This window comes from Parus major, chromosome Z (genome assembly GCF_001522545.3).
Source record: "Parus major isolate Abel chromosome Z, Parus_major1.1, whole genome shotgun sequence".
Classification (NCBI taxonomy): Eukaryota; Metazoa; Chordata; class Aves; order Passeriformes; family Paridae; genus Parus; species Parus major.
Window position 1 is genome coordinate 10,091,152 of NC_031799.1, and position 15,532 is coordinate 10,106,683.

General features: G+C 40.6%; 1 protein-coding gene across 1 annotated transcript in view; it reads right to left on the reverse strand.

Annotated features, from left to right (window-relative positions):
• ADAMTS12 (ADAM metallopeptidase with thrombospondin type 1 motif 12) overlaps positions 1–15,532 on the reverse strand; it is a 148,506-nt gene that overhangs the window by 45,144 nt on the left and 87,830 nt on the right. Inside the window, exons 11-14 of the mRNA XM_033520470.1 lie at positions 14,781–14,873; positions 14,406–14,551; positions 13,380–13,549; positions 4,211–4,344 (exon numbers count right to left, since the gene is read on the reverse strand). Of these exons, the coding sequence (XP_033376361.1) occupies positions 4,211–4,344; positions 13,380–13,549; positions 14,406–14,551; positions 14,781–14,873 (543 nt within the window). The remainder of the gene's footprint in view (positions 1–4,210; positions 4,345–13,379; positions 13,550–14,405; positions 14,552–14,780; positions 14,874–15,532) is intronic.

Below are 15,532 nucleotides of genomic sequence, written 5' to 3' on the forward strand. Positions count from 1 at the left end.
TCCTCTATCTCTCCAGTGAATCCTACACTATTTTTGCCATCCATCAGAATAATTTCAAGATACTTCATCCTTCTTCTTACTTGCTTTCCTCATTATTCTTATTCTTGTGGATGCACTTTCTGCATTTTCTAAACGTGCCTCAAACTTTTCAGAAGGTCAATATGACCCATTAATGTGCACTTGCAGTCCAGAACTAGATGATATTTAAAGTCTATTCCAACCTGAACCATGCTGTGACTCTATGATGAATTTCTGACAAAGAGTTGCTAAAGGGGTTCTGGAGACTAATGCAGGTTATAAAGCAGGAAAGAATATCAGCAGCAATTAGGCTCTGATTGTTTTACACACCTGTGTTCTTGTGCACCCTCTGTCCATGAACCATGCTGTGTTAGAGGAATCACTCTGTGCCATGGCACGGGCAGCACAACTCAGCATCCCTCCTTGCAGCCCTTTGCCATCATCCCACTCACCAAGGGCCATTTTTTAATGCATCTGAGACCAGCTTTGTTTCTGGTCACAGCACACAGTGCAGAGACAGATATAATGACCTGAACTGCCTGGCTGAATTACAGGAAGGAGAAACAATTTATTTCCTGCTGATCAGTGACTAAATGGAAAACAGCCAGAGATATTGCCCTTTTTCCATTTCCAGAGGGAGAGGCTTTCGTGTCAGATTGGGAGTGGGGGCAGATACAAAAAGTCCTTGCTACCACTGTAGGCTATGGCCTGGATGTACTGCCTGAATATCCATTAAGTGAATGCTATGTTTAACTTTAAGGTCTTCCTTATTTTGTCTTCCCCACTAAGTCTTCAAATGAAGAAATCATGAATAAATGTGTCCTGATGTCAGTAATTTGTCTGCATGGATCTGAATCAAATGTCTTGTTGGACTAGCAGTGGGAGGAGGAAGCTGAACCATAGTGAGAAGCAGTGAAGCTACTGCATAAAAATCCAAGTGATGTAATCTGCTTTTCAGTAACAGAAAAAAAATGGTTCCTTCCCTAGTACTACACAGCAGTGTAATTCTCCAGTACAATGTTAGTCTCTCAAAATCACAATTGTGAATTACCACAGAGAGCAGGCCACAGATTTGAATGATTGAAGGTCACCTAAGCCTATCAAAACACTGCAGGAGATGACTGGCTGCTAGAAACATCAGAGATGCCAGATCCTCTACCCTCAGTATCTGCACACTCCAGTGCGAAGAACATGTAAGCCTTCACTTTCAGATGATGTGATAGCTTGTCCTTAATCAAAAATCCCCGTTATCTATGTATCAGTGCTAAACAACCATTCTCTGGTGGCAATATCTTCACTCATTAACACCAGGGGAACAACTAGTATAGGGAACAACCTAGTAATAATTAGGAGTGCAGTAGCGATGTATAATTTAAGCACAGGAATACATAAAGCACATAGATTTGTGCTTTAAAGATCTTTTAAATAAAAGGTGGAAAATGACAATGGAAAAATGAGTTAAAAAACAAAGTAGTCATACTATAGCTTGATGATTTGAGATTAAATTATTGACAGATCTTGTCAGATCTCCTGATACAACTCTTCTTCTGTGTAAGATCAACATTGGTAGGACCCAGCTATTTTATAGGTCAGGCATTCAAATGAGTTAACAATTTTAGCTTGTTTTTGAATTGACAAGTTCCAAAGGATTACTATCATGCTAACAACGCCTCACTGTAAGCCTTCCTTCAGCACTGTTGCATGGGCAGCACTTCTAAAAAATTAGGAGATATTGGATAAATTAAAAGGATCAAGTCAATCAGTGGTTGGTCTGTACTTCTCACTTGAAGATGCACATTGTGGCTTTGTCAGGCCATCTAGGAAAGTAACCAGTGTATAACAGGTAGCTAAAATGAAGTATCTCAATCCACATTTAGCCATCAAAGTAAGACCAGTTTCTCTGACTGCGCTGAACAATTCATGACAAACTGCAAAATCAGACTGAAATCAGATGAATTTAGAAGATGAAATTCTTTATTGCATCTATTTATCTTGTTTTGATATACCCAGGGAAAATCCTGAACTCGCTTGGTAAAAAATAACTACTCTACACACCAATCACATGTGAGCAATTTAGACAGTGGGTCTAATATCTTACTAATTTAATTTTTTTCTCCATTTCAGACCAAAGTGAAGTGTTATTTTAGTACTCAGGACAAATGTGAAGTGCTCTTGTGAGATACAGTTCTGAAAATCAGAACAGCACATTAACAGCTGTAAATGTCTTTTCTATATCATTAGCAACATGTTGCAATCAAACTGCAAGAATGATGTACCAGACTAATTATATTAAATGCGTTTCCAGATCTATTCTCCATGACTTGTAGCATTTCTATTGTGTTTAGCTAGCTGGATTCAAATACTAGTAAATTAGATGAAGATTATGAAAAAGCTCCTCCTCAGGTGCTGTGCTGGGTACCTATTTCAGATGAAAGCATGCTATCTTTCAATACTGTGAGCTGTTTGGGTTACCTATTCATCATTTGGTCTCAATTTGCATGGCTATATTGTTCATTCTGTGATCCTGACTTCAAATTAACCCGTTTGCCAGGAGATGTGAAGCAGCAGTCACCATGTGCAACACTGACAGCACCTTGGAGGGAATTTCTCACAAGTGCTTTGGGTCCACGGAACTGTTAATGCTGAAGTGTATCTGGGCTCTACAAACTCCAATTAGACTAGCTTCCCTTTCACCTCTGATCTCTCATTTTGGATTAAGTCTTGCTATCTGTAAAATAGGTATAAATCTGAACTGCCACAGGCAAGTTTTCAATACAGAAAGCATATACAAATTGAAACTATTCATAGTAATCCCAGTCCAGTGGGGCTGGAAATCAGAAAATTAATGTTTCAGAAGGACAGTCTTTCTGAATTTAGTAATTGGACTCTTCTACATGAAGTTTAAAAGCACTGCTATAGTATACAACATCTACTGTATGTTTCAATATGATAAAATATGAGTCATTCTGGCTTGAACCATTCAAAGCCATCATAATTCAAAGGCCCATGCTGGCTCTCAACAAAGTTAGGCAGGATCTCTTCACTGTGAGCTTGAGCAGGGTCTTGGTAACTCCCTTTCATTAACGCAAGTCTTGCAAGGAAAGCTAAAACTCACCTGTTATTACTGGTCTATGAGGCACTGTCATTCTAATGAAATAAAAAGCTTAAAAAGGATGTACCAATCACCTATTAAAAATGTAAAGTTTTCACCACTGGAAGTCTTTAAGAAAATAATGCAAAAAATGTCAAAAAAGGAATACAATTTGTAAAGGGATGAAACAGACAACTTCTTGAAGTGCCTTCTGGTTGCATTTTAATATGATTAAGTGGCTTGGGGCATACAACCCCCATACTGGATAACCTAATATAGTTTCCGCAAGTCACCAAGTCCTGCTTTTGTTTCCAAAGATGCTAAAAGCAAAAAAGTTATCAGGTTTCAAGGAGGAACAGGACACAAACCTTCAATTTGAAGAGATAAATCACAGATGCAAAGATATCCTCTGTAAGAAAAATACTCGTTTTATCTATAAGAAATTGACTAAAAGCAATGCTAAGGCCGTGGAAGTTACAGAATTTACAGAACATTCCTTCAAATGCCCTACAGACACACACATGATCCTAGAAATCTGCTGCCAATACACAGAATATGCAGAGACCATTATTTTTCAATACACAACATTATTGAGCCATATACTCTGTGTTTACCCATTAGCTCACTGTACAACATTATTCAATTCAATGTTGTAGACTAAAATAATTTTTACTACCCTCAGCTGCAAAGTCTGATCCTATTAAAAGACAGCTCAGAGCAGCTACATGTGTATGGTTAAACTTCATTTTCATAAAAAGCCCACAGACAGTGGTGACACCATTACAACTTTAAAGCTACAATACTTTGTGAATACCTCTCATCAGAAACAGATCTTCTTGAACTGATGTTTTAAAATAATGGGAAAACCCAGAGGATTTAAAAGGCACCAAAAGTAATCAGCAGTCAGTCCAATAGACCCATTAAAAAGTGTGGAAATTACTCTGATGTCCACTTGGAAAGCTTTTGCTATAAACATGCTATAAAAATCCAATAAGGTGGAGTACTTGGTCTTGATCCTACAAAAAAAAAAATGTTAAGCATTTTCCCATAACTTTTTAAAATTAAATTGTAGAGAAAGAAACATGCAAACATACCCAATACCTTACACATGCCATTAATACAGATATCTCGGCTGTGTCTTCCTTCAAAGCAAGGAGTACCATCAGTGACTGCATCAAGCATCTTCTCTGAAAAATGGCCATCTACTGGGCGACAGTGGAGCTCACAGGGGTTTGCTGAAAGGAAAACAAGCACCCTCAGACCATATGTCAGCAGGACAGTGAAGTCCTGCACAGGGTCTTTGCAGAACCATTTGCTCAGTTTCCCTGCCATTTGTGAGAACTGGCAGAATTAGAAGAATTTAGCAGATCCAGGGTGACACAGGCCTGATAAACAGCACTTGTGGATTTGTGGGAAGCAGCTGGAGGCTGGTGCCCTCACACCTGCGTGCTCTCCATCGCTGCTGGTACATCAGCAGCCCCTGCAGACTGAGGCTGCATCAAACCCATTGATGTGATGGAGAAAGGGATGAGAAACCAGCAAATCCAGTTGTCATTACTGAAGGAGTGGGATTGCCAAGGACACTGACAAGAAAGTTTTCCACCAGCTGGTGACTGACTAATTTCAGAGGTAATTCAAACTTTTCATCACTGCCATGTGCCTCTCTAGGAGAGCAGTCAGCTGCTTGCTTCTGATCTTCTGCATTGTTAACCATTTTCAACTACCTGTTGGCACTGCCACAGGCAAGGTTTCAATACAGAAAGCATATACAAATTGAATTCTTTTTTTTCCTGATTGACAACTTATGAAATAGGGATAATATTGCAACTCTCACAGACTCAGGCTATTTTCAGATACATGTCCCACAGAAGCAACAGGGAAAAGTTGTACCAAGAGCAACTTGAGAGCAACAGAGAGTGGCCTCTGAAACAAGATTTTCTGTAATGGATCAGGGCCTTAATCTATTCCATCTATGGAGTAAGAAGAGCCAAAGGGCACAAGTTTGATAAATAAATTGTGTGCATGGATGATGAGTTAGAGCTCAAATTAGGCTCAAAGCAGAGATAGACATAATCCCTGCCTTTGTAACACCCTCTGAAAACTCTCCAGTGGAACTAGAACTATCTGACTGAATTAAAAATCATCCACTATCATATTAATGAAGGACATCAACAGATGATTTGTCTTCAGGTTTTGGTCTATTCAAAGACCTCATACTCACCCAGCACTAAAGTGATTTGTTCATACTCAGCAACCTGAAGTGCTTTACTGAGAAAAGCAGTGGGCCTTAAACCCACCACTCAATGGTGACTTCAAGGCACCATTTTTGAATCCTTTTAAAACTATCTCCCTTTGTGCTGCAGAGGTGCTGATGCTAAGTGAGTTTTATTCTGTGCCTGACAGAGCTGACAGAAGCTGCTCCCTTGGTCTCAGAGGGATGCAGTGCAACTATGTCTTCCACATCCTGGTTGATGAATTTATTTTTATCTTTTCCTCCTTCGTTGGCTTTGTTTGTGTCATAGAAAGAACTGTGTTTAAATAAATAAACTAATTAATTTCAAACAAAAGGATTTATCCTTTTGAAGGAGGAAAGTTTTCTCTCATTACTCTGGTTTGTACAGCACCAACATACACAGAACACCACACAGTACACAAAGGTGACTACAGCTCCTCCCCTCAAAGTTCCCACAGCTTAAAAACTGAATCCTCCACAGCCTGAGCTTTGGTACTGTGAATGTCATTAATGTAAACAGAAACACTGCAGAATTGGGAACAAAAACAAATTTTTAAAAAAAACAAAACAGCAGTAAAGGAAATTCAAAACCTTAATGAAGGCTTTTTTTTCCCCCTCTTGTCAGTAGAGAAAAAATGGCATCTTAAGTCTGTCACCAATGTTGTGCTTCTTGCTTCTCAAAGGAAAACACCTTCATAAAGTGCAGTGGTTATGAGACCCAGAGCACATGCATGGGCCCTGGTTATACAACTGGTGGAATTCCAGCTGATGTGAATTGTGCTCAAGAATATCAGTAGAGATGGAGCTAAAAAATATTTTCAGGCAAGAACATAAAGTTTTTAATCATCACCAATCCTCAGCCCCTCTGTGAAATCTGCCAGCCATAACACCCATCAGTTGTTTTGATAAGAGCTATCACAGTAAGTACACAAGTGATTTTATTTCTGTCTGCAGAATTCTTTTTCTGGCCATGTAATTAAATTTATTACTTTAGTGTTCTAAATTTTGCTTCACCTTGCCTGCTTTCCCAACATAGCATTTTGCTATACAAAGCCCAATATGACAAGGAGAATCCTACAATTCCAGGTACTCTGTTACATGCTCAGAATTGCCCTGATAGACACAGATTTTATGGAAAGCCATTTCAGCTTTGCATTGTTTCTAATGAAATATGTAGAACAGAATTTAGATATCTGTACCTCCTTCTAGTTGTATGTTGACAAAACAAGCAATTTCATTTCAGAAATCACTGAAAAAGAAGAAGCAGACAGTGCTGACATACTCCTGGCCAACCTATGATGCTGTAAATCTCAGAATCAGTTTGTCAAGAAAAATAATTCCCTAAGTCAAAAGAAAAAAAACACAAACAAACCATGTAAACTTTCATATATGCAAATACTTTCTATGTATGAAATCTTTTCTGTTTTTCCTGATTGTGTTAACTGATCTAAAATTAGACCCTACCCACAGATTTTTACTGCTTTTCTTTCTATATGTTTTCTATGAAGCCCTTCTGGAAATTACAGGGTATTTATTTTTCCACCCATAGCTCAATTCTATCTGAGATTTATTTGATTTTTCATCTGAAGAAAGGCTGGTTAGGTTAGGCCACCACTGAGGAAATTATACTACCACTGTATTTGGCATTCACTATCTAAAATTATTAATTTATTTATCTATCATTATTATTTATTATGGTTGAGCTCAGGGCCCTTGGCTCTGTGTTTCTAGGACTGTAAATAAACTGTGTCAGAATCAGCCAATGACCTCCAAAAGTCTAATATTTTAAACACAGACCAGATACTAAACTCACACACAAGGAAAACAAATACATTTCCTGAAATTGTGGAAGACTTGTACTGAGTTCAGCCTTTTTTCTTATTTCAGACCCAAAAATCTAAAAAATATGTAACTCAGATGAATAGGAACACTTGGATTGTTCAGAAGGAGCTCATTAAAACATCTAGTTCACTTTCAGTTACTTCAGCAAATTTGATTAAATCATGATGCAATTTTAACAATGAGGCTGTCATGTTTGTAACTTTTAGGCCAAAATATACAAAAATTCCTGCCATCCAGCATGTGCATGAAATACTAGGCCCAATCTGTGAGCACTCAGTAATGACCATGTGTCTCTACTAGATCTACACATGCTGAACACCCCTTAAATGTTCCATTGAGTAGCTGACATTTAACTCACTCCTTGTTTTCCCTTCTGGAGCAAAACTTGCTTTTCTCAATCTTTGTTTTTCGAATCACAGAATTATAGAATGTTTTGGACTGAAAGAAATCTAAAGGATCATCCAACCCCCCTGCCATGGGCAGTGACGTCTTCCATTAGACCACAGTGCCCAAAGCCCTGTCCAACCTGGTCTTGAAAACTTCCAGGGATGGGGCACCCACCACTTCTCTGGGCAATGTGTTCCAGTGCCTCACCACCCTCACAGTAATGATTTTTTTCCGTATATCTAATCTAAGCCTGCCTTCTGACAATTTAAAGCCATTCTGTATGTCTTATCTCTACCAGCCCTTGTAAAAAGTCCCTCTCAGTGACTTTCTGACTTCCATGTTGCTCTCCTGTAAACCTTCTTCAGTCTGGCTGCATCCTTCCTGACAGTGCCTTGCTCCCAGCTGGACATAACATTTTTGCTGAAGTGCCACCAACACTCAGCAGCCCAGAAAAATTACAACCTGCTTTTTTATGCAGTGTCCACATCTTACACCTGCTGCTGATTTGACCAGAGACATGATCAATCCCCTAATACACAGAGGAAACATAGATGTAATGGAATCCCAAGCCACAGAGCTCCCTGAAAGGGCACAGTGACTTAACTGTAATCAGAATGGGACAGAAGAAGTAAATCAGCAAAGCCGAGTGAAAATCCTGAAATCTGGGCATATGATATTTTTCTCCTCTGTATATTAAGAAAAAGTTCAGATTCACCAAGTGTAAACAGAACAACATGAAGATAAGTAGAAAGGAACATATTTCCTTCCCAATTTAAATTTGTTTACCTCACAGTTGATTCCCATGAGTTCACATGCAGGAGGGATCCAGCTTACCCTGACTAAGAAGGACGTGATTAAGGTGTCTGTCAGAAGAAGATAAGGCTTCAATATCTTTCCTAACTTCACAAGGAAGAAAAGAGGTGGGCCTCTTCTCTTCAACCCCTCATATCTGTAAGAACTCAGAATTGGCTGAGGAAATCCCAAACAAAGAAAATTAGAAAAGACAATTACCAAACAGGCAAAATAGGAAAAAAAGCTGAGGTGAAGCTACTCATCACTTTAACCATGCCTGGAGCTCCAAAATGAAGTTTAATTTTTAAACAGGGGCAGAAGAAACATTATTTCATCCTGTTAGCTCAGCCCCTGTGACTGTACCAGAACATATCTTATTTGGTACACAGAAATATTTTGAAAGAAATATGAAGTTTCAAACATTTTTAACACAACCCCTATCTGACTGTACACTAAGTGATCTTGGCACTGATACAGAAAATAAAGGTAATTATATGAGTTAATGTAGGACTTATAGATGAAAGTTAAGCCCTGAGAAGCTATCAGTCTTACAGAAATGGAATTTATCAAATGGTATGAAATAAATAAACATGGGGTCAGTCTGATGGAAAGAGAAGTGGATACATACTGAAGTCTGACAAAAGTGCCAAAATAGGGGCCTGGGTCATGAGAAAAATTCAGAAAATATCCTGCTGAGGCTGCTGGATAGTTTATCACCCTTGAACTTGGAGGTCTCCATCATTTTAAGGTTCCCAGGGGTATTCTGATGCTTCAGCTTGAGACCTTTCTGAGGTCCAGAGCAATTCTTTAACAGGACCATGTATTTTCCCCAACAGGCATAAAGCCACGTGAACCAGAAAATTCTCAATTGAAACCTCAAACATAGGTAGGCTAGGAAACAGCAAGATGTGACTTACTGCTTTTCTGTGAGACTGGTTGCTAAAGCTGGTTGTTTTATTAAATCATAAGTTATTTAAAAATGCCTTTCATCTCTTGTGAAGTTAAAATTTACACAACAGAAAAGACTCTAGGTACATTGCTTTATGCAAGCTACAAAATTAAACCCAGGAAGGGCATTGTGACCATTCGGATATTCTACACTTTTTTTCCAGTTGTATGAAAGAACAGAGAATGTTTAAAATGTCACAGAATGACTGGCTCACAAATCCATTTCCTCAGCTAGACACTTCCACATAAAAGCTGTATGTGCATTCAGGGTTTCTATGGTTTTTTTCCCTTTTATATCCCAAGTGCAGCATGAGAGGACCCAAAATGCCTGATACCAAAACAAGAGCTGTACTGGGTTTGTGTGGCCAGGCTTTGGCAGCAGGGGCACTACAGGGGTAGCTCTGTGAGAGGCTGCCTGAAGTTTCCTCCAGTACTGACACAGCCCAGACCAGACAGATCCAAGAAGGACCTGCTGCCACCAAGAGAGTGGCAAAGACCAAACCACCAGTGACGCCTGTAGGATAATGTTTTTAAGAAAGGGAAAAATCCTGCACAACTCAGCTGGAAGAGAGGAGTGAGAATGTGTGAGAGAAGCAGCTCTGCAGACACAAGGTCAGTGAAGGAGCAGGGGCAGGAGCTGCTCCAGGTACCAGAGCACAGATTCCCCTGCAGCCTGAGGTGCAGCCCATGGGGAGGCAGCTGTGCCCAGCAGTCCCTGGAGATCCAGGGGGGAGCAGAGATCCACCTGCAGCCCCGGAAGAACCCACACCAGAGCAGGGGGATGCCCAAAGGAGGCTGTGATCCCATGGGAAGCACATCCTGGAGCAGGCTCCTGGCAGGACCCATGGACCAGGGATCCATGCTGGAGCAGCCTGTTTCTTGAAGGATTGCAGCCTGTGGAAAGGATCCATGCTGGAGCAGCTCAGGAAGAACTGCATGGAAGGACTTGCATTGGAAAGGGTCAAGGAATATTGTCTCCCATGACTACTCTACTCTGATTTAATTTCTAATAAATTGGAAATTTCTCCAAGTCCAGTCTGTCTTGCCCACAATGATTAACAGCGAGTGATCTCTCCCTGCCCTTACCTCGACTCTCAAGCCTTTTATTACATTCTCTCTCCCTTACCCAGCTGAGGAAGGGAGCAGCAGGGTGGCTTTGGATCCAGGCAGGATTAACTACAAATGCCAAAGCCACCCTGGCAGCAAGACAATGTAGTAACAGAATGATGTGAAAAATCCTTGAAACTGGGTTGCACAAGTTAAGAGAACAAGTAAGGGAAGTGACAAAGGTTGGTGTACATATAGAGGACATTGTGTGTAAGTCTCCAGAGTACTGAAACATCAGGTCATTTTTGTGGGGGGTTTACAAGACACTGTTGGTTTGTTTTTGTTTAAAGTCTTGGTTTGTTTGGACACACACATACAAGGAAGGCTCAAACTGCTGTGCCTCTCAGAGTCAGCACTGTTTCATGACCTTATTTGCAGTTATTTTACCCAGGACATCCTTAGCCACTGATAGAAGGTGAAAAAATATTTGAAACTGAGATGGGAAGAAAACTCTCAGATGTATTTTAGGTAATGCTGGCTGGACAAAACTGGAAGCAGTGTGCCCATGAGAGCCTTCCACCCTCAGTCATACAATGATGTCAGATGAAGAATCAGCATAGGATTTGGCCAGCTCTCTGCTTATTTGAGTGTTACCAGGAGAGCCTGCCTATCTGAGGAAGTCAATTTTACTTAAAGTTATGAGTTTAGCAGCAAGAAAACACTTTAAAGCTAGTATATAAATATAGTGGAATGTAAGAACAAAAGTGAAAACATTAAGGGCCTCCAAGGAAATGGGGAAGACATGGATATCTATGCTGAAATTCTGGCTGCTGAGAAAATGAGTGAAAACAGTCAAAAAGATTTCAAGCAACAGAAAAGAAATCTCCTTGATATTTGAAGGATTTTGCAAATAATTTTCTATATGAAGTATTTCAGTCTCAGCAGCACGGTGTTTTAAATAGAACTGGTTTGTGTGTACAGTTCCCAACAGTTCTATTTGAAGTACGGCATGGGCAGAGCACAGCCCGGCCTTCCAGCCTGCAGTAAGCACTTGACTCATGATCCTCAATGTCCTTTAAAGACAGACCTTCTGTAACAAATGCACATGCAGAACTACCAGTTCTATTGCATTGTCACAGAGAGAACATGAACAGAATGAATGCTGTACCCTGCAGTAGTACGCCCTGAGTAACAAAGGTCTGGAATCTCCATTTCAATGACAGGTGACAGCAGAAAATGTTTTATGAGTTTGGTTTAGGCCTAAACATTAAGCTGTTAGCATTTATCATGGCTTTACTGGGATTTCTTCCAGAAAAATCTCTATCAACCATATTTTCTTTCATCAGAAATTTTCCTTTTAGTCTGCCTGCTCTAGTTTCATCTTCAATGGTGTATTTGTTAGATGAAATGGAAACAGTAGCTGAAATTTAGGAAATCAATTCAGAACTGCCAATAACTGAAAAAGCAATTAACATGCTGAAAAATACTACTAGCAAATGAAACTGGAAGTTTAATCCTGATCTTCCCTATCCTGTCTAATTTTTTCATTAAAAAATACATTGCTAGCAAGTTTGCTGCTGCTATGGAACTGTGGAGACCAGACGATCCACCTGAAGGTTGTGCTGCCATTCAATGGGACTTTGACAGGGGGGAGAGTTGAGCAGGGAGAAACTTAATGGGGTCCAAAAAGGGCCCTGCTGGGGAGGAATAACCCCAAGCACCAGCACAGATGGGTCTGACCTGCTGGAGTCAGCTCTGCTGAGGACTAGGGAGTTTTGGTGGGTGATAGGTTGTCCATGAGCCAGCAGTGTTCCCTGGCAGCCAGAAGGGCCAACGGGCTCCTGAGGTGCATTGGGAAGATTTGGCAGTTCTGGGTTCCTCAGGACAAGAAAAGCAAGGAGCTACTGGAGAAGGTCCAGTAGAGGTCACAAAGATGATTAAAGGCCTCTCTGTTGTCAGGAGGGACTGTGGGGGCTGGGCCTGCTCCATCTGGAGAGGAGCAGATCGAGAATGGGTCTTACCAATGCATATAAATACCTCAAAGTCAGTGCCAAGGGGATGGTGCCAGACTCCCTTCAGTGGTGACCAGTGACAGGACAAGGAGTAGTGGCCATAAACTAAAACACAGGAAATGCTACCTCAACATGTGGAAGAACTTTTCTACATAGAGAGGGTGGGAGGGCACTGTAACAGCTGCCCAAGGAGTTGGTGGAGTTTGCCTCTCTGGAGACATTCAAACCCATCTGGATGTGTTCCTGTGTCCCTGGATCCAGGTGACCCTGCCTTGTCCAGGGTGTTGGACTGGATGATCTCCAGAGATTCCTTCCAACCCTAACTATTGTGTGATTCTATTGGATAATCTACACCCTACATTTATGCACAACCCAAGAATCAAACTACACACTACTAATGATTTTCCTTGTATTTAATAACTAGCTGTTCCAGAGCAAGTCACAAAGCAGAGCCTTTGATTCCGCCTCTACAATACAGGGCAACACGATACTGAACCAGTTCAGATATTATTTCTTCACTGTAATGCCAAGAACACCTACCATGCAGATCTTGGTTTGGAAGTAGTATTTCTTCCAAAAAGATGTGCAAGGAAGCACATTTGTCCAGTGGAAGAGCTCTGCTCACTGTGTGCAGTGATACCTCCTGGCTCTATGCCACACTACCCTACTTCTTGTTCTGTGGCTGACATAGGAAAAGATGGTTTAGATTATTCTAAGCTAGTAGTACAGACATGACTTCAACAGCTTTTCTTAGTGCAATATCTTTTCAGGAACTGAACTAGTTACAGTCACATCCATTATCACAGCAGGTGAAAAAATGCCTAGGTGTAGAGAAGACACTGCCTTTTTGTGCACACAAAAGGCACATCAGCATATGGGAGCACACCAGATTTTTCTCTCTAATTCATTATAAAACAGTTTGGTGACTTCTCACCCTCACAGAAGTTTCTCATAGGAGTGTAACTTTAACTTTTTATACAAGATATTAAGAAAATTTGTAGCTTCATACCTGTGTTATAAACGGGAACCCAGTGGTAGAATTCGTTCTGGTAGGGAACTGTATCAAATTCACTGCACTGCATCTGACGGAAGGTTGGCAAGTCCTTGTGGCAGGGGCTGATGTTACACATGCGATAGCGTTTCCTTTCTCCGGTGCAGTAGTCTCCTCCAAACTGGGGTCTAGAAAAGGAACATTGAGACTGGGACATGAGACGGTGGGTAGAAAAGATAGTTACAAACTAACAACGTATTTCAGGTCCCAGTAGCACAACAAGGTGACTGAATCCTTGACAGGGTGGAGATACTGTTCATATCACATGTTTGAGTACTCAAACATGTCAGTACAAAGCACAGAAATCTAGACAACTCCTCTATCCCATAAAAGTGCTTGGCATTACCTGGCTGGCTGAGCTGAGCTCACAAACAACTAACCTATCAAATGGACTTCTTTAAATCCCATACTTGCAGTGCATTTGACAGTCCTCTCTAAAAAGACAAATGATTCCTGCTGTTAGTGATTTGTGAAAATGAGATGTGGACTCTTCATGAACTCTAGATATGTAATAGGGAATTCTGCCTTTTATGTTCTGTACCTGAAAATTCATGTGTCTGAAGCTCAAACAAAGCTGATGACTAGAACAAAACATGAAAGGTGAGTCCTCAGGATCAGATTGCCAGAAACTAATCTTACCTGGTGTTTAAGGACATTTCTTTACTCGTTGCAGTATTAATAAAGCAATATTTACACTATTTCTGCAAAGCCTAAATGTTAAATATGTTTGGTTTTTTTTATTGATTTTGTGTGAAAATAGGCTCTGTGGAGAGCAAGAAACACAGAACAAGATGACTGCTGTAAAAGATAAGCCAGCTGAATTTCACACAGGTATATCTAACTGGGAAGAGAGGTGTCAGTATCTGTGACATGTATTGATGTGGCTTGACCTGCTGGTAACAGTCTGATATAAAAGAGTTTCCAATGTTCTAAGAACCTCAAAAATCTTAAACAGAAGGTAGGGAAAGAGTGCACTCAACTTACTCTGGATTATCACATGGCCGCTCTGCGCTTTGAACTCCTGCCCCACATGTCCTTGTGCAATGGGACCAGGACGACCAAAGGCCCCACTCGCCATGGATTGCTTCGGGAGTCTTCCCTACTGTAATGCACTCACCAGAGAAGCACCACTGAGGAGAGAAGAGAAAGCACAAAGAGATTCAGATCATTCTCACAGGGAAATATTTCTGTGAACTACTTGTTATTTCAGATTACGAGGGTTGAACACTTAAGTGGAAATGTAAATGGAGATGTCACAGGATGACCCTCCTTCACATTCAACAATGGCAGAGCTACTCATAGCTCCTATCTGCACTTTGGCAGGCAGCACAGCTTGCAAACAGAGTGGCTCACAGTCACCTTGTTTTCTCCACACCGAGTGCCATCTGCAGCTGCATCCAGTTTGGAGCGGCAGGAGCCTTTCACTGAGCACCAGAGTGTCTGGCAAAGGTTCTGAAAAAGAAAGAAAACTTCAGCAGTCTGAGGCAGGGCTGAACTCCCATGGCAAAGATTTTCAAAAGCTTCCCACAGTTTTGTACAGCCACTTAAAACACCTTGTAAGGGCTGTATTTCCAGAGGGATCAGGGTTTTTCATAAGATAGGAACCACCAAGGGTCCAAATTCAGGTACTCATCATTACTGTGCAAAAAGGGACTATTGGAAAAATAAAAAATGGTAAATACTATCAAGTGAATTCCTTGTACTGTGTGACTTCAAATATTCTCCAGTTTGGCTGCTCAGCTCCCAGATAAATACAAGAAAAATGGCATAACAAACTTTGGTCAATACTTTTTGCAGATAAGGTGAACAGAAAATTGAACAACTTTCATTTGAAGAGTACTAACCAATACAGTCTCCAATTTTGCATTCCTGTCTGCCTGAAAACATACAGTGAACTCAAAGAAGGCTATGGAAACCAGGCAAATACAAACAACATTGTGTCTCCAACAGTATTAATGGAGGCCCCAAAACTAGATGAGGAAAAAGTGATCAGATCTCTTAAAACATTAGCTTGGCAGATGGCAAGGAAATGATCTGAAAAAAAAAAAAAGCAGTCAGCTAGTTGGCTGAAAAAAAAGCATAGTGGGCTGGGAAGAGTGAAGGCTCTGGTT